The 24,503-nt window shown below is 35.9% G+C and overlaps 1 protein-coding gene and 1 pseudogene across 2 annotated transcripts; one reads left to right on the top strand and one right to left on the bottom strand.

Moving 5' to 3' along the window:
• Positions 1-1,895: 1,895 nt before the first annotated feature.
• Positions 1,896-10,248, top strand: LOC143736379 (uncharacterized; annotated as a pseudogene). The gene is made up of 3 exons (XR_013203416.1): positions 1,896-1,976; positions 8,230-8,562; positions 9,915-10,248. The product of XR_013203416.1 is annotated as an uncharacterized LOC143736379 (transcript).
• An 8,301-nt stretch (positions 10,249-18,549) lies between these two features.
• Positions 18,550-24,049, bottom strand: LOC143736328 (SLAM family member 9-like). The gene is made up of 6 exons (XM_077227069.1): positions 23,965-24,049; positions 20,381-20,713; positions 19,966-20,247; positions 19,741-19,869; positions 19,523-19,590; positions 18,550-18,714 (listed from the first exon to the last, which is right to left on the bottom strand). The coding sequence occupies exons 1-6, from the start codon at positions 24,047-24,049 to the stop codon at positions 18,664-18,666; spliced, it is 948 nt and encodes a 315-aa protein (XP_077083184.1). The 3' UTR covers positions 18,550-18,663.
• Between the last annotated feature and the right edge of the window lie 454 nt (positions 24,050-24,503).

The following is a 24,503-nucleotide window of genomic DNA, read 5'->3' as shown; positions in this document are numbered from 1 at the left end:
CACAGTGATTGAATGTGAAAACCAGGCTTATTAGGGGTGAGCTAAACAAGGTAATGACAAACATGTGAATGTGATCAGTGATGATGAGTCCGGGCAGAGAGTTAAGGCAAATGTTGTGAGGAAAAAAAAAACTGAAGTGGAATGCCCTCTGGTGGCTCTAAAGGGCTCTCCAGCTGATGACCGTTACAAAAGTAAACACTTGAGAACTTGAGAATTAATTTTATTGAAGATTTTCAAAGGTTGTGCTCATCAAATCTTGGTGGTTCTTGCTGATGAGTTCGTATTGACCCACCAAAGTGTTTTTTCTTCAGCGGGGAGGTATGATTAAAAAGTAGCTGTCCATGGTACTGAAATGCAGATGGAGGACGAGATGCTAATACCAGATTTAGCCGGGGGGTATGGAGGGGGGCAGATCCGCAAAATGTCGCTCTAGTGAGCGGCGGGTTTGTTTCTACTGTATGAGGCAGGTCATCTGATCACAGATTGTGAAGCCTGGAAAAAGAAAAATATTTCAAGCAAGCCTAAAACTGTAGGTTTTGTGAATTCTGTTTCACCCATTTCTCCCTCGTCTGGTTATAAACCATATTACGTGGATGTGTAGCATCCAGTAGTGAGGAGGACAATGATACACACATTTGGATATTATGAGACACAGTAGCAGCTCAATCACTCATTGTAAGCAATGTGCTAAAGCTGGCCGTGGGTGTCGATTGTATTTGGGTTCCACTTCATTTCGGTAGTCTACTTCAGACATTCTACGAACCATAAGTAACTTTGCAACTACATGTCAACTAACTCTCATTAGAGTATTAGTGGACTGTAGTAAACTGTTAGTAGACTAGGTGTTAGGGTTGGGGTTAGGAAAATAAGTTGACTTAGTTGCCAATTTACTTAGTCAGTAGAGTATCTGTTGGGGGAGCATCAAAATAAAGAGTTAGCAGATATTAATCAAACACTCTACTAATACTTTAATGACAGTTAGTTGACATTTAGTTGCAAAGTTACTTATAGTTAGTAGAATGTCTGAATAAAGTGGAACCCAGATTTGGTCGCAAGCAGATAGGTTGTATTGGAGCATGTGACATGGAGAATCATTAGGAAAATTAATGGTAGTAATAACTATAAGCAGATCCCAGGAGAGAAGAGAAAGGGAAAATGTCCATTAGAAATAAGGAAAATGCAGAAGTCTTAGATACAACCTTTGCTAAAATCCATAGCATTGAAAACTTGGATAATACGTTTTTAAAAAGAAGTCAAGAAATAATTAAATAATTAATACTAAGAGTGGATAGCAATATGGATGAATATTTGAATTATTTTGAGTTGAAAATAGCAAGAATAAAGAGTCGAAAGGGAGACACCTATTCAGCATAAAGTGGGGATTGAAAGAAGAGTGTTTGGAAGAGAAGATACTGTTAACCATGCTCTGTATAGGACACACTAACCTTTATTATTCACTGCATATCATGAAAGTGTGGACAGACTGCTGCAATTACTTTAAAACAGAAACAGAACATGAACATGTGATTTTACACTGTGAGGCGGCATATAGCTATAAAAGAGAAAGGTATCAGCTTGTATAAACTCCAAAGAGATTTGGAAATCAATGTCATTACAGTTCACAATATATTTCAGAATGTACATAAATATTTTAGAGGAATCTCATAGACCCTTAAATGTTTAAGAGATACAGATTTGTTCAGAATGATAAAGTTTTATGTTTCTTATTTTTTTCCTTCTCGTTTAATTTCCTTTCGTTCATCGAGGCTTCACACTCCATACCAATAGGTGGCGGAAATTTACCTCAAACTGGTTTGCCAACAGCCAAAAGAAGAAGCTGAAGCGAAAGCAAAAGAAGAATAACGTTTGCCGCCATCCATCCATTCATTCATTCATTTTGTGGCTGGAACCACTGTGCATGGAAAACATGAACACACAATATTGCTTTTGCTTAGTATTGTTTTTACTCGCACATGGTAAGACATTTTATGTTACAATCTCTGTTCTAGTCAACCATAAAAATTAATGACGAAATTAATCCACAGCTACGCAATTTATCCCACGTGCTCACTACTCCGAGAGCATCTTTATGAAGATATGATGTCATAAAGAATCACATGCGCCGGGTAAGATTTGTGAAAGTGTAGGATTCCAAACGTAAATTAAATTTGCATGCGCAAGAGAATATTTGTAAAGGTGTAAATCGCCTTTCAAGTGTAAGAAACAAAATATTTGCAGCATAGCCTATTACTGGTATTCATAAGTGTAATTCATGTATTGTGAAGCTGCAGCTTCAAGCTAACGCAAAATAAATATGATCTGTATTCTAATGACTTCCATTTTTCCGCGCTTACACTTTTGGCACAATTTTTGCGCACAAATGCGGCCAAAAGCATTGCAGGTCTGTGAACAGCAATTTGCAAGCGAAAACAACAGAGTCAGGAACTGCAAAACAGATTAATTCCGTAAAACCAACCTTTGTGTAAAAAACATTAAACTGTTGCAAATGTCTAAATAACTTGTGTGAAAATAACAGTTCACGAAATAAACGGATTTACAGTTATTTCTTTATGTGTCCGCAAAAACCGCGCCAAAAGTTTAAGCGTGGAAAAATGGAAGTCATTGAGATGGAGCTCGATGCAGAGCCAAATGGGAGGAGCTCTAGCTCCCCCTCGCTGGATCTAGTGGACAGAGCTTGAAGCGCTATCCAGCCTGTTAATGTTAGTGCGAGTTCAACCGTGATGGAAGGACATGTTTGTTCTGATGCGCAAGATGCTGGGATTCAGAATATTGACTTATTTTCTGTAATATTTGTCATGATTATGACTAATTATTGTGACATTATTGTTAACACAAATGTGAAAGCATGTACGGCAGGATAGTTAGTTTTTTTGTTATATTGTAAATTTAAATGGAATATTGACTGTAATTTTTGATAGACTCAACCTTCATGTAATAGGCTAGGCAGGCATTAAGCTGTTTTTAATTAAGCTGTTTAAATACAACCAGCCATGTGACTTCCCACACTAGAGGAAAAACAATAAAAATAAATGTGCTCTGAGATAAGTGAGGCATCCACTTCAACAAAATTTGGGAGAAGATAAATGTAATTTAATAGTCACATACTCTTTTATGTGATTTATTTGTTTATATTAGCCTAAATTTGAAAAATATTAATCTAACATAAAATTAATCTTAAATCTAAATAAAATGTTATAATAGAGATATAAAAAATAACAAATATATTCAAAGAACACAACACTTTTTTCCACACAACATTTTAATGGTATAATAAGATAAAATGCTAAATATTATATATATATCATCCTTCTTCATCCTTAAAGGGATAGTTCACCCAAAAATGAAAATTCTGTAAGTATCTACTCACCCTCATGTTGTTCCAACCCCGTAAGACCTTTGTTCATCTTTGTAACACAAATTAAGATATTTTTGATTAAATCTGAGAGCTGTAATACAAAAATCACTCCTCCATAGGCTTCTAAGGGATTGAAACTTGCCGGCCCCGAAATGTTATTAAAGACATTGTTAAAATAGTCAAGTGACTACAGTGGCTCAATCTTAAGTTTATCAAGCGACGAGAATACTTTTTGTGCGCAAAAAAAAACAACAACAAAAATAATGACTTTATTTCAACTATTCATTTCCTTCTCTGTGGGCCTCGAGTCAGTTCACGTAGTGTAACAGCGCAGCGCTTCTGTGTTGTACGTCACACGCATCACCCACATGACCAGCGTCGGCCAATAGTGAGCCTACGTGTGACGTACAACACAAAAGCGCTGCACTGTTACACTACGTCAACAGCTTAGGAGAATTACATGGAAGAGAAGAGATGGTTGAAAAAGTCATTATTTTGGGGTTTATTTTTCTTAAATAAATTTAAGGTTGAACCACTGTAAGTAGTCACTTGGACTATTTTAACAATGTCTTTAATAACTTTTCGGAGCTGGCAAGTTTCAATCCTTTAAAAGCCTATGTAGCAGTGATCCAGCTCTCAGATTTAATCAAAAATATCTTAATTCGTGTTCCGAAGATGAACGAAGGTCTTACGGGGGTTGGAACAACATGAGGGCGAGTAATTTTGGGGTGAACTGTGCCTTTAAGATCTTTAGCAGATCAATCCTCCCAGTAAAGTGGTGTTGGTTCTCCTCCACCCACTCACAGGACAGCTGAATGTGTGTGCAATATAATAATTCCAATAATAATGTAATTAATGAAGTGCTGCTCATAAACACTTGAAGCAGGAAAGGTAAAAACATAAATAAACAAATCTTGCAATACATAAACATTCCCTCTACATACATAGATATCTGGTGTTGGGGTGATCTCCATGTCATCCGACTCAGGTGGAATGACTTCCATGTCATCTGGATTTGGTGGTATTTGTTCCTGGGTGAGGTTTTGGGAAGTGACAAACATTAGAATCTTTTTAGGCATGCACAGCTTTATTTCTTTCTGGAATTCACAGCATGACGGTTTTAATCAACAGTATAGTTATCAATATCATACCTTGTCGGAGGAAATGTCTGAATTAACGGATAGCACCACCACTTCCTGATTATAGGAATCTCAGACTGGTAAAAGATAGCAATTGAAAATCTTAATCGTTTAATATAAAGTCCTTTTTGCTTTACAAATAACCATAAATGGATTCAAACTCACCGCAGCAAAATAAAATGGCTTTGAGAGCATAACAGAGTGCATTCGAAAAAACACAAACTATATTAAAGGGACTATGTGTAGTTTTTTAAGCATTTTATTATCTAAAAATCAATATTTTTATTCATAAATATGTCCTCAATGGTGTACAAATACCTCTGCCAATTATCTGACTTATCCTCGTAAACAAAGAATTTATTATCTTTATATACATGGGATGGGTAGGTCCACGGAGGCTTCCATGTCGTTCCGCCATCTTGAAAAACTATAGTAGCAGAGAGGGTCAAAAAGTACTAGGCCAACGCGTTTCCACAACGCTTTTTTCTAGAGCCAGCGTCACGTAACTGAAAGCAGCAGAAACGGAGGAGCAGAGCAGTGAGGCGCAAGTTTAAAAGGCTGCATTGCACTGTTATTATTCATACTCTATTTGTTTGTTCTCTGTCAAGTTGCAGTTTGTTTGAAAACTAAACTCGACAAAGTGCTATTAGAAGACATCCTGTCATAGCTTTTTGGTACATAAGAGCTACCATAGATGCAACACGCATTTGAAAAAGCGAGGCGCTGGAGAGCACAATTTGTTTGAATGCAAAATACAATTTCACCACTAATGGGAGAAATTCCTACACAATGTCCCTTTAACAACTAAGGTGTTTAGCACACAGACCGACTGTACAGCAAATATAAGACCACTAACCATCAGCATAAATATCCCACAATCAATTCCTCCTAGCTGAAGAGGGGCACCCTGTTAATTATAGACAATATACAATTAGACCATACAATAAATACAGTACATAGCTGTCACATCCGGTGATTTGTTTTTTGTTTAACTAAAGTCTTTGTTTGTTTATAGTTTTGTTAAATACATGCACTTGGTTTACTCAATTCACCATCAGTGGGTTATTTGTGACAACTGTGTACTGCATTCTTTCTTACTACAGATATTTAAAGTTTACAAGCAAAGAAGTTAAAAAGCTGCACATCCAAATCTGTCAGTACAGACATGTTCCAATGGCCGGGAGAAATGTAATTTGCCAGTTTTCTAAAGTAATACAGCAATAAAAAAAGTTATTTATTCACGGGCAGTCACATGTAAATAAAGACAGTTTATCATTGCAATTAAAATGTTAGAGCCTTATATTAGAGCCAGTGGTTTGGTTTTAATATGACTGAATTATGATGATATAATACTGAAAACCATAATTGGCTAAAACAAAAGAATGAGCTCAAACAGTTACACCATACATTTCATAATGCACAACACATTTCAGTTTTCATTTTCATTAATTCTTCTGTACATTTTTACGCAATGCTAGGAAGAAATTACTATGACATGCAAAAACATAATGTTCAACAAACGTATTTTTCACACATAGTATAATTAAAATAATTCACATACCTTCTTGTTGCACTGCATTTCCCATGTGATTAGCCACATGATTTCGGAGCTTGTGTAAATGGTTATACACTGATTTACAGTGATATTTTATGCAGCACACTTAGCATCTCTCGATAGACAGCAGGGGATCCTGTCCTCGCAAAAGTATTGTCTGATGCATCTGTGCAGGTTAAATAAATATTTAAATAAAATAAATAAAAACTGATTAAATGCAGTATGTACCACTTGGGAGAATCCTAGCACATAGCAATCGATATTGTTTATCGCGAAAGTTAACTTACTCCCGATTAATATGTCAGGGAGTCAGAAAACAATAATAACATTGATAGTCATGTCGAGACACCAATGCAAGTAAGATTAATATTTTATATACATGTCAAAGTTCAGTTTAGCTTTAAAGCATAGAGTTTTCTTACCGTGAGATAGTTGTACAGATAGTTTGAGCGCTATCCTCCTCCTGTCACGATCCACACACGGGAAACAGAGAGATCCAATAGCAAGTAAGAATTTATTGGGGAAATCCATAATCATACATCCAGTCCAGGCAGGGGTCAAAACCAAAGTAGCAATCCAATATAAACAAGAACAATTCAAACGGGCAAAAAGACAGTACTCAGAAGTGGGGTGATGAAAGACAAGGACTCCATAACAAACACTAAACAGGCAAGGTATTTATACACAGAACAAGACAATCATGATGGGGAACAGCTGAGTGCAATGAACAGTGATGAGCGCAGACAAGGATTGTGGGGAATGACGTTCCAAAGGTGAATGACACCGTGGGGAAAGGGGACCTCTAGTGGACACCAGGGAACATAAACCAGACACTGTGACACCTCCCATTTGGCTCTGCATCGAGTATATACCACTTGATTTATTTTGCGTTAGCTTGAAGCTGCAGCTTCACAATATATGAATTACACTTACGAATAACAGTAAAATGCTGCAAATTTTTTTCTTACACTTGAAAGGTGATTTACACCTTTGCAATTCTTATCGTGCGCATGCTGATTTAAAGGGGCATTCGGCAACTCTAGCTATTTTTTTCCGCTGATTTTCACTTTTGTTGTCGCATGTTTTCTTAACGAGCTCCCCCTACAGCTGTGAGGCGTATATTTCACAACAATGTCGTAAAAAAAACTCACTTGCCGCCCCTTCCTCCCGCTTTCAACCGCTGCTCATGTGCATTTGTTATTATTGGAGCCGGCCAACTTTATCGTGTGGATCTATGTCTACCGAGGTGGGTAATACATCATACACATTGAGGGCGGCGTGTGTGTTTATGTCGAATTGCCATAAAGCAGTTTGTGTTTCTCGCTCATTCTCGCTTCTCACGAGACTTCCTATTTCCAACTTACCAGGACGTCAATCCTCATGTTGCAAGGTTGGTTTTCCGCCTGGGAACGTTGGGGGGAGCGGGGAAAGTCACCATTCTCACCAGAACAGGTTATTAAACCATCCAAATGATTTCTAAACGGTTTTATTAAGCTGAAATAGTTGCCGAATGCCCCTTTAATTTACGCTTGCAATCTTATGTAGCTACACTTTCACAAATCTTACCCTGCGCATGCGATTCTTTATGGCATCATTTTACCTTCACAATTGTTATCTTAGTAAAAGATTGCTCTCGTTGAAACTTGAAATCTTTTAAATCAGTATAAAAATGTATCAATATACATTGAATGTAATTTGAGTCGCTTTGAATAAAAAACTTCTGCCAAATGAATAATGTAATTATGTAATGTAATTCTGTCAAATGAATAATAGTAATAGTGTTATAACAATTGTATACAATAAAACGCTGTTTTAATACTAAAAACAAAAGCTAATATTTTGCAATTAATAGCACCAAATGTTTTATGAATAATATTAATCTACAATATTCATAATGAGAAATATTCTTGATGAATCTAATGAAAATTGGTTTATGAATCCACAAATATGTTTAGGGAAAGCAGTTAATATATTAATATCAGAATGTGAGTTTTTGTATGATGTTCATTGAGATCCATGAGAAGCATGTTTGTCTGATGAGTGAATGTGCATGTAACATTATGTTCTCACAATGGAGAAAAAAACTTTTCACAGCCCTTTCGTATTGTGTAATTTTGTTTGGTTTATAATTTATAATAAACTGTTAATTTCTTCTTCAGGTGCGTCTGGTGCTGATAGAGTGTCAGTGTCAGTGATGGAGGGAGATTCAGTCACTCTAAACACTGGTGTTCAAACAGACCAACAAGAAGACATTAAATGGTATTTTTATGACACTCGTATAGCTCAAATTACTGGAGATCTCAGTAAGATCTGTACAGATGTTCAGTGTAATGGAGATACTGAGAGATTCAGAGACAGACTGAAACTGGATCATCAGACTGGATCTCTGACCATCACAAACATCACACACACAGACTCTGGAGAATATAAACTGAAGATCTTCAGCAGCAGCAGAAATGGCTTTGAAATGACCTTCAGTGTTACTGGTCACGGTGAGTCATTTAATGAATGAAGCTGTTTAAATGGACTATAAAAAAAGATGGACGACACAACTTCACTCTCTTCCATTGTAGAGAAGTGAAGCCGCCAAAGTCCAAATATGGCTCTGACATCTGGTGAGTGAAGTGGAGCCGCGGTATCAAGGCACTCCTCACTCCACAGTTACGGTTAGTAGTTTACTACAGAACAGCTCATGTCGATGACGTGAAATAAACAGTTATGGTAATGTAGACTTTAAAGTTAAAGCTCCAATCTCCTCCTGAAGACCCCGAAAATAGTCCGTCAGTGACTACTTAATCTCAGCTGACAGTCATAATGACAAACACTCCTGTTTTTGTAGCATCAAATATCTAAAACCAAACTTGTTTAAAAAACTTACATCAGTGTGGTTAAAAAATACCTTTAATGACAGAAAAAAGTTATTTGTCTCGCATCCTTACTCCTTTCACATGGAGAGACCTTAGGTTTGTAACCTATACTGCTTCCAGCCAGCTGGGGGCGATCAAGACGCTTTTCAAGGGATAGTTCACCCAAAAATGAAAATTCTGTCAGTATTTACTCTCCCTCGTGTTGTTCCAACCCCGTACGACCTTCATTCATCTTCGGAGCACGAATTAAGATATTTTTTATGAAATCTGAGAGCTGGATCACTCCTCCATAGGCTTCTAAGTAATCGATATCTGCCATCCCAGAAAAGTTAGTAAAGACATCAACATTGATTTTCTTCTGTGTGCGCCTCTGACATCAGTTCACGTAGCGTAACAGCGCAGCGCTTCTGGGTTGTAAGTCAGAACGTAGGCTCACTATTGGCCGACGCTGGTCATGTGTGTGATGCTGGCCAATGGTGAGCCTACGTTCTGACGTACAACCCAGAAGCGCTGCGCTGTTGCACTATGTGAAGAAAGAAAATGAATAGCTGAATAAAGTCGTTATTTTGGGGTTTTTTTGTGTACAAAAAGTATTCTCATCGCTTGATAAACTTAAGGTTGACCCACTGTAGTCACTTGGACTACTTTAACAATGCATTTACTAACTTTTCAGGTGTATATAACATTCTTCTTTCAGACGAATACAATCTGAGTTATATAAAAAAATGTCCCAGCTCTTCCAAGCTTTATAATGGCAGTGAATTGCTGTTTCTGTTTTAAATTTCATAAAAATGCATCTATCCATCATATAAGTGCTCCACACGGCTCAGGGGGGTTAATAAAGGCCTTCTGAAGCAAATCGATGTTGAAAAAGGATAAAAATAGAGATAAAATGTTGCTTTTATCTTTCATTTTTTCACATTTTGTGTTTTTTTTGGCATACATATCCTTTAATCATCAGTTGGTTTGTGTTTCAGGTGTTCCTGTTTCAGAACAAGATGAAATGAAGAGAAAGTCAGTGAATGAGGGAGAATCTGTCACTTTAAATCCCGGTGTAATAAAACACCCAAATGATGTGATGACGTGGTATTTGAATGACACTCGTATTGCCGAAATCAGCGGAGAATCTGTACAGATGTTCAGAGTAAAGAGAGATTCGGAGACAGACTGAAGCTGGATCATCAGACTGGATCTCTGATCATCACAAACACCAGAAACACGGACTCTGGACTTTATAAACTAGACATCAGTTGCAGCAGCTTCAGCATCAAAAGGAGTTTCAGTGTTTCTGTCACTGGTGAGTACACTTAGTAGTTCCCTTGAGCAAACTTAAAATTTTAAATTGACTAAATGTTTTCTTTGTGGAATGTTTGAAAAAGTGAGCTTTGTCTTCGTAATTGAGATCACCTTCACATCAAGTGACACATTCAACACATGCTGTTCACAAGAATTTCATTTACATGAAAATATTAGTAAGTCAGTTTTTCTGTGCTGTGATGCTGTTTTAGCTGCTGTTCTTCAAAATTCAACCAGATGGTGCCATTTATCAATTTAATCAATATCATACATCTGATGACCAAAGCAGAAAAGTGTAAATATGAGGAAAAGATATTGGTAAAATTGATTATGAGTCACTCTCTGTTGAATAATAATATTGGTCTGTCTTTCTGATCTAGATTCAGGTCTGTCTTCAGGTGCTGTAGCAGGAATATGTGTTGCTGTTCTGCTCGTGGTGGCTGCTGCTGTAACTGCTGTGATTTGTTGTAAAGTAAGAAAGAAAGGTGAGTATTACTTTAGTGATGGGAAGTCTGATACTTATCTGTGAGCCGTTTCTTTCAGACAGTTCGTAGACATGTTACAATGGTAGACACTGTAAACAGAATGTGTGAATTTGGGACTACTGATAAATAATTTCTTTATCAGTGTATATAATTACAATAAGTAGAACAAATGCAATAAAAAAATAAAAATGGATATAAGGTTAGAAAGCAGGAAGCTCATGGTGTCAGAATTCAAGGCTACTGTCAAGCCAGATGTTTTTAAAGGTTTAAAGGGGGTGCGACCTAAAAAGTTTGAGAACCACTGGTGTAGACCAAGTGAAACAGCGCTGCGTTACCTCAAGTTTAATTCGTCAAATAAACTGATGTGTGTGAGTATTAATTCACCACTTACGGGTAGTTCGGTAGAATTAAATGTCCTCATTACTTTATATCCGCGGGACTCGCGTGTGTCGCTGATACTGTATCTGTCACTCATAAGCAATCGCGCCCTGCTTCATACCACAGTCATGTAAAAACATCAGTATATTCACTCATCCATAAGCATTATTAGATCCTTCGGGATGAAGACAAGTTCCATGATTCCATCCTAATTTACATACTGCGTCATCAATGTTATTGTTTTGAAGAGTTTAGCTACTCCCAGTGGCAGAAAAATACAGTATGTAGCTTTAAGTAAAGAACAAATATCAAAAAGCTTTTTAATCATGGCAATATCAACTATGGTTCTGGTGCTGGAGAAGCTCTTCAGATGGTCCTGAAACAGTATCGATGTCACTGTCATTCATCTTGAGTCTGAGTGACTGTCAGGCACATCCAAAACGATTCAGTTAAATAATGTGCATCAGTGCTGACTTGAGCCACAACTGTTTCAGACAATTCAGTTCAATTTGGTGAACTGGCTCATCCAGAACTGGCTCAGAACAATGATTTGTTTGCGAACTGGCATCACTAAATTATATGCAGTTGAGATATATCAAGATGGAAATTGTGTGTAAAGAATAAAAAAAAAAGATTATTCTTAATAACCGTAGTAATGTGTGTTTAATTATTATTTTTTTTGTTCAAACAGACACCAGGATGTAGCACAGTGATTAGGTAAGATATACACTGAATTTGTCTGACTTCAAAATTTAGATCCAGTTTTACTTGGTTAGATTCAGAAATTATTACATTAACGGATAATAACTTTAATTTTCAGGACAATGTGTTTAATGTTTAGGAAAAGAAAACCAGCATACATTCTGCAAAAATCAAAAGAAATGCACAATTACAGTTCATAGTCTCTGGTATATATTTTTTATGTGTAACTGAATTATTCATCCTGTTCATTTCTTTCATCTTCTGTGAATCTGTTTTCTTACAGGCGAATGGTGTTAAAGATTTGTCCCTGAATCAGACTGGGATTCTGATGGATAATGCCAGTCACACGTCCCCTACTCAGACTGATGCTATAGTGGTGAACACTACCAATGACTTGTCTCTGAATCAGGTTGAGATTAATTCTGAAGCTGCCAGTGATACATCAATGTAAATTATTCTGATACTTTAAAGGGATAGTTCACCCAAAAATTAAAATTCTGGCAGCTGTAAAAAAAAACAAAAAAACCCTAAACACTCAAAATAGTCACCAAAGATGAGAATTCTGGGCCCAGAGAGCCAAAACAATGTCTAAGAATTTTTACTAAAAAATAAATATTTCTCCCAGCTGGATATGAATATAAAATGGTTAGATCAGATTTTTTTAATAGGCTATTTTTGTTTTTAAGTATTTTATATTTAGCTAAAAATAATAAACTACTAAAAATAAACCATGTACATAATCGGATAATCAAAATTCTCATCATAAGGGTAAAACAAAGTTAACTAGAAATTTAAAAGATTTTTGTCTTCCCTTGCCATCTCTAAATAATTTCCCAAATTCTAACAGTTTATTAATGAAATGCTCTACATTTGCTGATTAATGATGCTAAATGTATGAAAAATGTCAACAGAGACAGTTAACTTGTCTCAAACCTGGTTTAGTTAAACGATCAGAGTCATCTGTATGACAGATAAAACTAATTGTATTCGCTGTATTGTCGGATTGGTCAACCGTTTGTAGAGATTTGTTAAAGCTGCTAAAGTGACCCACACAGAAACATATTTTTGTTTTGTTTCATCATTTACACTAAGACCCAATGCTCGAAATGGGAAAAAAAGTGCCGGTAGTCTCTCGTTTGAAATCATGTCCCAGTGGAAGTGAGGGTACAGTACAGACTGAAATATTGAAGTGCTGATACTGCATATACCAGTCCACTTCAAGCACTGATAAGACCTATTAATGCACTGAAATACTTTTGTCCCATTTGGGTACATTAGTTAGAATTTACTGTTTACATGAATATCTTGCTAAGATGGACACAGCTGCAACACCAGGGGCCTGTACCATGATGGTAGTTGAACAAACTCAGGGTTACAGGATTAGTTTAGAGTTGACAAAACCAAACCAATCCAACCAGGCTTTGTTGGTACCATGATGCTGATCATCAACTTTCTCTGTCAACTCAGGCTTTGATCTTGAGTTTAGGAGTTTAAGTGTGACATCAGTAGCGAACAGCCAATCCCATGTTGAGAGAGTGAAACTGAGATTAATTTCTGGCGAGAGAAGCAGCGCAATTCACTTATTAAATAAAAGTATTAAAATAGTAAGAATTTAAACAAATTTACACAGCAAGAAGAAAACAGCTGTCTATGAAAGAGGACAACTAAAAGAAAAGGTCTCGCTACTGTATATCAGTGCAAGTAAAAGTTGTGAAGTTATTTTATACAGCTGATAAAGGTTTAAAGAGAATTGAACATTTAAGCTCACATGTAGTCATTTTATAGCTTCATCTATTGATGCTAAAGCGTATTTATGTTACCTTTATATATTTATTCATTTAAACTGCGTAATAATAATTGATGAACTAAAATTGTACATGTGTGATTGATAAATGGTATAATAATTACATAATATCTAAATCATACAAATTTATTATTCTAAATAAGCATCACTAAAACCCAGACGATTTTGTCTTTAAAAATCCTTTGCTATGTAGTGACCTTTAATTTGGAGTAGAAACAGGTGGAGTGACTTTTTCACATCAGTCATGTGACACTTTGCTCACAGCTGATTGGTCTAAGTTCAGTTTGCAACCTCTTACCTGGAACATAACCTGCCCTGGACCAGGTTAGCCGTGGAGCGTAAGTTACTATGGCGATGAACACAGCTAAAAGCCAAACCACGTTCATGGTCCCTAAAACCCTGGGTTGACGCAAACTAGACTGAAACATAGCTGGCTAGCCAAAACCGGCTTCATGGTATAGGCCCCTGCTCTTCACAGAAAGACTGGTATTGTTGCTGTTAATAGAAAAAACTAATATTATGTTGATAAGTATGAAAACCGTAACCTTTAAAAAGCTTATGTAAAGGTTTTCAAAAGCTTTGAAAGCAAGAGATCTCACCAAACACTCCTACCAAACACACGGACCGCTCCGATTATTACGTCACAGGTTTCCGTCTTTTCCCAGTTATGGTGTTAACGCAGCATAAGCTGGTTGTTTTGGTTCAGGAGGAACTGTAAAAGGCAGCTACTGTGTCGGTTGCGGTGCTGACGTCTGTCTAACTCTACATAGCATGTAACATGCTGATGACGTGTGATGTGTGATCTTAACTATTAAAAAACTTTAATACCAAACATTTTATATAACCGCTCTACATGAGTTTTTATCTTATTTTCACTATGGTACCATTTTCACATTCCTACTGTGAAGTGACAATTTTAAAAAAGAAAAGTGTTTTTCTATGTAAATGTGTTAGACTGATGTGTTTGACAGTCCCGCCTTCATACTTTGGCAGTGTCTCATGAATGACGCGGCATTCTACAAAAGTTAAAGAACTGTTCTGACATGTGTGTGAATGGCCCGTAACTGAAGAATATACTGTTAATCTTTCGATCAGTGTTGTTATTTAAACAGTTTTTGTCTCGTACGTTCAGTTTAACTGCAAGCAAGCAAGGTTTCAACTGAACTATGCATATGCATGTTATTAACATAATTATCTTGCTCCGTCCATGCAATAAATGCAAGTTTTTAAATAAGCGAGGGTTTCTAGCGTAACTCCACTGCTTATGGTATGACCCATTTTAGTGGTGGCAAACTGACACCTTAAAATCAGTTATCAAACCTCAATGTGTTTATGATTTGGGCATTGATTAAAACAATCCTTACACTATCTGTGTCTTCTGATTGGGTGGGCAAGGCAGATGTTTTGATTGGATGATTTGATTGAATGATTGGATGAACATTTTATGTGAAATGTGTTACAGCCCAATTTCCACACACATTTGTGTATACATGACAGGACAAACACTTTTATAGTCATTTTTTATATTCTTTGTATAGTTATTTTATATACATCTTTGTTGAAATGTGCGCAAATGAATCACAGTGAAACTGTAACACTTCAAACATATTTTGTGCTGCTGATCAGATTCAACACTTCCAAGTGTTTTTGTTTTTGTTTTTTGGGCGTCCCCTGATGTGATTTTGTTATCTGAATACTGTTTTTGCTAATAAAAATAATATACCATTTCGAAATGACAATGTTGTATTCATATAGTGTAATTAGCATTTAATGAAATGTGCACTATATTCAGTTATTTGGATATTGGCTATATTCGGTTATTTGGCTGCGAGCTGTATATGTTTGGCATCTCTGCCCTGACCCATGCGAATGTTGTTTTCTCCATGTGTTCTTCATTCAAGATGTACTGCATTTCAGCTTTCTTTTTTATTCTTGCTGTGTTTGTATGACAATTTTCCTGGGTGATGGAAATGTTTGCTTTCATTGTAATAGTCTGAGTGTTCAGTCAAGTCTTTTCACCTTGTTCTTGGACAGACTATCTCTAAATCCTGTTATATCCTAATATCATACACACTTAATCCTATTGAGGCTTTATAAAAGCTGAATATTTTTGTCCACTTCATTTTCTAAAGGAACTTGTAACATCTTTGTGTGTCAAACATCTGTTTGACTAACAGCTGAAATATGAATTTTTCATGTCTCTGTACATTCTAGAATGTGATTTTAACTCTGATGGATTATAACTTTTAACATATTTTTAGTTCTTAAAACTGTCAATTCCTGGTTTTGACACTAGAGGACATTTCAGTATTATGCACTGCTTGTACTTAAACTTTTGGCTGGTTTTACAGACAATGCCTAAGCCTACAGTCCCAGACTAAAATGCATGTTTAAATTCTTTTAACTAAGTAAAAATATGTCAGTGCCATTGTTTTGTCTCAAGATCAACAACAGTAATATATTTTTTTTCTAAGACATGTTTATAAAAGCTACTTAATTGACCTAAAGCCTAATCCTGGCTTAATCAAAGGCCTCTCTGTGAAACCAGGCCTGTATGTATAAATTAAGTATTAGGCAATTTATTACAAATGTTTGATGCTGTATTTACAACGAAATTCCATGGGAAACAGCCAGTATTGAACATTATTAATAACCCTACTATAAGCAGTGATGTTGAAGCAAAAAAACAAACAAACAAACAAACCCAGATGATTTGTCTCTGTGAATATGACCCATCTAGTGGTCAAATGCTATTATATAGTTTCATTTCTTTGAGTGTTTCTTTCTGCACGTAAGACAGAGTGTAAGACAATTTGTACGAAAAACACATTTTGTGCGATTGTCAACTGCACAGGTTTAACAATAAGTGTTATAAACTTTGACTCATTTTATTCACTTTATTTGTTTAAAATAAATATTTATCATCCGCTGCTGGGTCATTCCCATGTTCCCCACATTTATGGGAATTATGAACACATGACAAAGGGTCCTATGTTCCCAGGGTTAGGTTTACATAGGAACTAGTGTTAACTCTGGGAACATAGATATGCTCCCACACGTCCCTGACTGCCACCATGTTTGTTTGATGTCATAAACACCCAAATATCAATGACATCAAAGTTATTAGACTTCTGGGGCCAGTGGCATAAACTGGGATGGCACTGTAGGATTGAAAATAATCCAAGAAATTTGAAAATGAACAAAGACATTTGTTTTTATTGTTTTCCACCCCCTTTTCCTACCACAAGGACCATCTGGAGTTCCTAATGGCACAGAGGGGCAGATAGTGATCAAGGCCTGTAGGCTGAGATGTGTGCACTCCGGGGGTCTATGCATTGTCACACCTTTAGTAGGCTACCGTGGGGGAAGTTGTAATTATCTGATTGGTCAGTTTGAATGTCTCACATTTGGGTTTTAGTCACATGGTCAGGGAAAGGATAAAAGAGTATTGTAACTGTTGCTCTACTCTTTTTATGCTCTGGATCTCTTCTTCTCTCTCTCTCTCTCTCTCTCTCTCTCTTCTCTCTCTCAGGTAACATTTTACATATACTATGCTGGGTACATTTATTGATATAAGTATTATCATCTCATACATTTATTTTGTAACTATTTTAAGTTTAACCATAACCATATTTTGCTATTAAACCTTTTCAATAACAAATAATGTGCTAACTAGTTTTGATTTGGTATTGACTTTGAAGTGCTACATATTGCAATACAATATTGTCAATCTATATAGCAACGCTCTCCCACATATTAAGCTATTGTAACTGCACTTATTTCCATCGTTGGTATAAGTGTCAGTGCGTGGTAATATACAAGAAATGTACAGTTTTCTACCATCTTTCTGACAACGTTTCTTTAGTCATTCGGCAGTCTTGCAGCCTGAACCCCTGCAGGAAATCCACCCTTACAGCACCATTGCGGTATTTATTTTATATTTTGAATTTAAACTGCAAAATTTCACAGCACTGTCACTGTTTGAATGGGAGAATCTTTATCTGTCAGAATTAATGGGCTATTTTATAGCAGAAGTAAAACTGTTAACATCATATGAGCAGAAATGGAAAAAACACCTTCAGCCACATGCTATTGACACAGACACAAAACTGACACCTTTAAACACACTCACAAACATCCAGCACACACACATTCTCATGCAGAAGCTGTTTGTCTCAAACCACATTTCACTGTCTGAAGCATGGTTTACTTTGGCTTGTTCTGATGAATATTTTACACTCCATGCAGATATACATGTTCTCTAGTTTTCAGACCCCAAAAATGTGACTTGTTCGTCTTTGAAACACAAATTAAGATGTTTTAATATTTTCTCATTATTTTCGTCCATTTAATTAACATTTTCAAGCTTCAGAAGGTCCATAAAGACATCATACAAGTGATACTTTTGAATCAATCGGTTTAAATGTAAAGTTTTCTGAGGAGACGCTACCTCTTTTATACGACAAACTTATTTTATTTTACCTTTTATGCAAATACAAACATTGATCAATGCACATACATAGAGCTCATCAAATATGATAAACAGAAGCTCAAATCTGCATGCTTGATGCTCAAGAACCAGTGAGGTTTGTTCTGGCATTTTAATTGTTCTTGGCTTTTTTTAGCTTGAAAATAGACTTTAATGGATGGACAAAAGCATAAGAATATTGAAAATATCTTCATTTACGATCAGAAGATGAACAATAATCTTATAGGTCTGGAATGACATGCGTGAGTAAATGATTTTAGGCTCAACTATCACAAGAATCAAACATAAAAATACTTCAATGTGTCTAATGATTTCGATAATTTATTAAACAATGTATTGCATGGCAAATTCATCTGAGGTTTAAGGAGATTAATCAAACTCAAAATAAAAGTCTTACAACATATTCATGTAATTTATTTATTATTAATTAATTTTTTTGCAATTGTTGGTGTGGTGGATCTTACCAATCCAAGATTTCAACCGTAGACTTTGAATCTGAGGTTGTTTCGAGAGTTTTTAAATGAAGGGATCAAACAGCTGGATTTGGGACTTAGAAAAAGACTGAAGTTTGATCATCTCATGGCGACAGGAGCATAAACCACATGACCCTCCTCTTCTACTTTCTGTAAAAAATATCACACAAGCTATAATATTTTACAGGTTAAAAATGTGGCTTGCTGAAAATTGATTGAGAATGTGAAATATTAAAAGTGATGCAGTGTTATTTGATAAAATGTTTACCTTCTTCTTATTGCTAAACTAACTTTAAGCAGATTGTGATTGTGTGTGCTCTTATGGCACTGCTATGAAACCTTTAGGGGTAAATAAGGTACAGATCCCTTTAAGGGTACTGTCCCAGTGACAACATGTTGTACCCCGAAAAGGGTCATTTTGTTGCATATTTGTTTTCTGAGAGTGTACCATGAACTACATAGGCCTAACACTATGCAAAATATTAATATAATGTAAGCTGAAAAATTGGAAATGTTGTTAATGTATTAATAACTACACCAGCTGTCTGATTCTCTGACTACTAAATATTTAATAGCCTATATTAAAGTAATCCTAAATTGGACACAAAAAAAATATGATCTGATGCATGATTTTTTTCTGAAACAACATTTGACTGTGACAAAAAAGATGGACAGTGTAAATGCTGGTGTTATAAAGCAGGTTTGATGGTCATTGAGTGATTTAAAAAGCACATTTTCTCATGGACTGTCGTGCAAATGTCTTGTTTCCTGTTAGATGGTTTAATTTAGTGAGTTTCTGTTAAAAGAAACACTGTTCACTGCTCAAAACAAACAGTATGTTCACATAATACACATAGTCAACTGAAGGTAACAATAATTTTGTGTTAGGACTACTTAAATCATCACAGATTTTACACCCCGCACAGCACTTTTCTAGTAACCTTGCTTTATATCTTACCGGTTTGTGTCGATTTTCTTTGTAGAACGTTGTCTCTGCATACGTTATTTCTTCATCAAAAGTCTGAACTGTTTAAAGAATAATAAAACAGCAAAACTCAATCTCAAATCGATCTGTTTTTTTCACAGCATATTCTATTAATAAGGCTCAAATGTAAGCATTTTTATCAATGCAATTATTAAATAACATGCAAACAATAAAATGAATTATTGCCATACTTGATAAGTTTTTACGTTTCCTGCAGATGCAGAAGATCCCAATGACTAAAGCAACCATTAACAGAGATCCAGCAGAGATCAACACTATTAGAAGCGAGTCTTGTTGTGAAGGAGTGTGTGTGTCTGGTTCTGATAAAGAAAGAAGTGAATGCATCAGTCTGATCTACAACAGAAGACAGAGTTCAGGTCAGTAAATACACACATATATCATCAGTGCTGTGGTACCTGCACATGTGTGACAGAGTGTGTTGATGTCCAGATGTGTGGTCTGGTTGCTGATGGGATTGTTCAGCACACAGCTGTAGGTGTTTTTATCCTGATATTCCACCTCCAGAGGTAGAGAGAGACTGATGCTGAGATCACACACACTGATGCTGGACAATACACTCATTCCTGCGTACCAGGAGAGAGTCGCATCACTCACATTCAACACTGAACACATCAGTGAACAGTTTGATGATGAACATTGGGAAGAGTTACGGGTGATGACAGGAACAGGCAGACGAGCTGAATAAACAAAAATATGTTGGTTAACTTATTGGTTCAGTGTGTTTAGGGTTTAGTGTGTTTTTGATCTCAAAATAAAAAAATGATTAAACATGTCAATAATTGACACATAACAATAATGATTTCTCCTCACCATAGACAGAAACATTGAATGTTTTTGTTGTCATTTTCGCTCCATTTATCAGTACTTCATAAACTCCAGTATGTTCAGTTCTGGTGTTTGTGATGATCAGAGATCCAGTTTGATCGTCCAGCTTCAGTCTGTCTCTGAATCTCCCATCAGGAACATCAAATATAAAGAATAGTTCCTTTCTTAGGATTTTAGCTATCAAAGAGTTGTTAGCTCCAAATTTCAAGTCTATGTGGTCGTTTTTATCTATTTCGGTAACATTGGTGTGTAGAAGAACAGAATCTCCCTCCATCACTGACACTGACTGTATTTCATTTGTTTCGGCCCAAAACACACCTGGAGAACATGAACAGGAACAGATTAAAGCTCCTGATGGTTTACAAAACCTGATATCAGATGTAGATTTAATTGTTTAAATATGAACTGATGAACATCCAGAACAGCTGCAAACACACAAAAGCAAAGTGAAAGGTGAGATTTATGAAAACATAGATATGAACCAAAAATGTGATCTTTAATATATTTTAAACTTATCAAAAGATGCCTGGGATTTGAAAGTGGTTAAACGTTGATAAAGCTGATTGTCAGAGATTTCGACATTCATGTCATAGATACAAATAATGTGTTAGCTTTGCGTTTATAGACTTACTAAACTCATATGGGGTAAAACAAAACGTTACTTGACCCACCCATTATTTTACATATTACTGTATATTGCAAGGAACCAATCCTACCGATATAGACATTCAACCACAAAGTGATGATGTCACTGTTCAATACCTTGTAATGTGCGTATCTTAAATCTGCCATATTCAATTCAGTGTTGTCAACAAGAACAATTCTCCCAAACACTACAGACAGATTCACAAATAACCTGCCTGATCTGTCTCAGCTTCTCACTGTACCCAAACACACAAATGAACAAGAGGAAATGACTCGTATTTGCACCATTTTGGCTAGTACATTAGAAACTGTTGCACCCATCAGATTAAAAAAGGTCAGAGAGAAAAGTACTGCACCATGGTACAACAGTATTACTCACGCTAGCAAGAGAAGAACTCATAATCTAGAGCGCAAATGGAAACAAACCCATCTAGAGGTCTTGAGAATCGCGTGGAAAGACAGCACTTCTCGTTATAAAGAGGCTTTAAAAGCAGCCAGGGCCGAGACTATAGATCATAAAATACTCTTAGACCTATTACAAAATTACACTGGTATTCAGATACAGGCATTACAGTGGTTTAGATCGTATCTATCAGACCGTTACCATTTTGTTTATTTAAATGGAGAATAATCCAAGTATTGATTAGTGAATTATGGAGTGCCACAAGGATCTGTGTTAGGCCCTCTGCTATTTTCAAAATACATGCTGCCTCTTGGTAATATAGAAAACATTGAATAGTTTCCACTCTTAAACAGATGAGATTTCATCACGACCAGATGAGACTTCTGACAGAGTGTGTTAAAGATATAAAATATTGGATGACCTGTAATTTTCTTAATTAAATTCAGATAAGACTAAGGTATCACTTATTAGACCAAACACATGTACACAGAACCTACTAGAATACAATTTGCATTAGAAAGGATGTACTATAACTTCATCCTCTACAGTTAAAGACCTGGGTTTTATATTAGACAGCAACTTGTCTTTTGAAAATCATCATATGATACAAACACAGCCTTCTTCGACCTCAAAAAAAATTCTAAGCCCCGGAACATGCTATCTGTTTCTGATGCAGAAAAGTCAGTTCATGCATTCATGACCTCTAGACCATTACTGTAATGTGTTAATAGCTGGCTGTCCTGCATTTTCAATAAAAAAGATACAATTAATCCAAAATCCAGCTGCTAGAGTTCTTACTAGGTGAAGAACATATGATCATATAACACCAATTTTTTATCTCTCCCCTGGCTACCTTTTGAGTTTTGTATCAATTACAAAGTTTTGCTACTGACCTATAAGGCCCTGAACGATTTAGCTATTACAATCCATCACACTCTCTAAGGTCACAAAACTCTGGTCTTTTGGTAGTTACTAGAATAAAGGAGGAAGAGCGTTTTCACATGTGGCTCCTAAACTCTGGAATAGTCTTCCTGATAATGTTCGGTGCTCATAGTTTAATATCTATATTAAAGACACATCTCTTTAGCCAAGCATTCATAATGCATCTCATAACCCTATACAGTTATATCAGATCAAATGCACATGATTATCCTTTCTTAATGATATGAACAGCAGCTACGCTTATTATTTGCTTTTCTGTCTCTACCTCGGGATGCCCAACATGCACCACTGCCAAATTTTCTAAAGTGTGATCATTTTGATCACGCATTTTTCTGTAAAAGTGCTTTAAAACTATATGTATGGTGAAAAGTGCAATATAAATAAATGTGAATTGAACAGAGTTCAATAAAGGTTTTGGATTTTTGAGCAAGAGAAATTTCCAGACACAAAAGAAGGCATGAACATTTCAATTTAAAATTCCAATGAAAACAGAGAACGGTATTCAAAGTCAGTAAATCTAATTATATTGATTCATCTATATGACAACAGAAAATAATGTAATATGAGCTGCAGCATACTTTATTGACCTGAAATGGAAAAAAAATTACACTGTAAAAATTATTTTAAAACTTACCAATCAGACTCCAGCAGAACAAACAGAACAAAACAAACTTGTGAAGCATTTTTCTTAATGGTTCAGTCTGCTGAAAACTCCCACCCTGTTGTGTGTGTGTGTGTGTGTGTGTGTGAGTGTGTGTGTGTGTGTGAGTGTGTTGTGTGAGTGTGTTGTGTGAGTCCTCCCCCGACAGAGTTTGACACTCTTAGTTCACATTCTCTGAACGTGTTATGAATGATTACTTAATCAGTTTTATAATTAAAAAAAATGTGATTACATAATTACATGTCATTCTCAAAATGGCAGTGAATTATTGATTACTCATTGAATCCCTCTAATACTTTTATCTCTTAAATTGTCCATTCTATAAAAGCCTATACCGCATATATTTGTTCAGACGGTCTTCCAGGTTTGTGGAATTGCACACACAGACCAGCCAATAGACATGTGACTATCACTGAAAACTGAGACCCAAAGGATTTGATCACTGGATCCACGGAAATAATTTCACTTTAAACAAGTGTCTTCTCAACATTGCAACACTGCATATCTAATCACCTGACAAACACACTAAGCTAATCAATATGGCACAAGATTATCTTGTTCTTGTTCAAAAAAATTGGATAAATGAGTTAGGTCAAAAGTAATTAAAAGTAATCAAGTCAGACTAAATTACCTTAAATGTGTAGTGTAATGGATTATGTTACTAACTGTTGTCATGTAATTTGGACTCGGTAGCCGACTACACATTGTAAGTAATCTACTTATATATATATATATATATATATATATATAAACATTTAACATTCACTTTTTTTTTAAAGCTAGTTGTCTGAAATATGTCAAAATAGAAAATTATTGTGTTCAATAAAAATATACTTTAGTGACTAAAAAAAAAAAAAAAAAGGTGTATGGAAAACCCAAAGTACAAAGTTAAATGTTTCTGCATCACACATTACATACTGTAGTTCAGCTTGTGAGTCAGACTGAAACTGCTGTGGTCGGGTCTCTTCAGAAACGTGGTTTGATCTGTTTGGTGGACCAACATCTCGTCTGTGAGAAAACATCTAGCAAAAGCATGTAGTTTGTAGGTGAACGGCCACATTTCCGGGTCATGTTAAGCTAAAAAATAGAGTATTTTAGCTGAGTTTCTGGACACAGAACTTATAAGCGTAATCAAAAGTTGTGATATGAAGAGCAACAGTAAACACAGAAAGATAAATAAGAATAAATTGCAGAGAATAATTGTGACCAATCTTTACTTTGTCTGTAGAGAAATAAATTGAGTGTTATGAGTGGAATGAACCTTGTATTGTTTCACAGTGCACAAGAACAGCAGCTACTCTACAGAGCAGTTAGAGGAAATGATGTCAAACATCCATGTCATGTAAATCACATGATCTTTTAAACGGTTAAATGATCATACAGGCACAGTTGTGACTCACTGCTTGAGGGGTTCAGATTTCAGGCTTTATTCGGCTCTGTTCAAGTCTCATCGACTG

The sequence above is a fragment of the Siphateles boraxobius genome, unplaced genomic scaffold (genome assembly GCF_051911475.1).
Source record: "Siphateles boraxobius isolate OS27281-9 unplaced genomic scaffold, OSU_SipBor_1 13, whole genome shotgun sequence".
Taxonomy (NCBI): Eukaryota; Metazoa; Chordata; class Actinopteri; order Cypriniformes; family Leuciscidae; genus Siphateles; species Siphateles boraxobius.
This window is presented reverse-complemented; position numbering and strand designations above follow the sequence as displayed.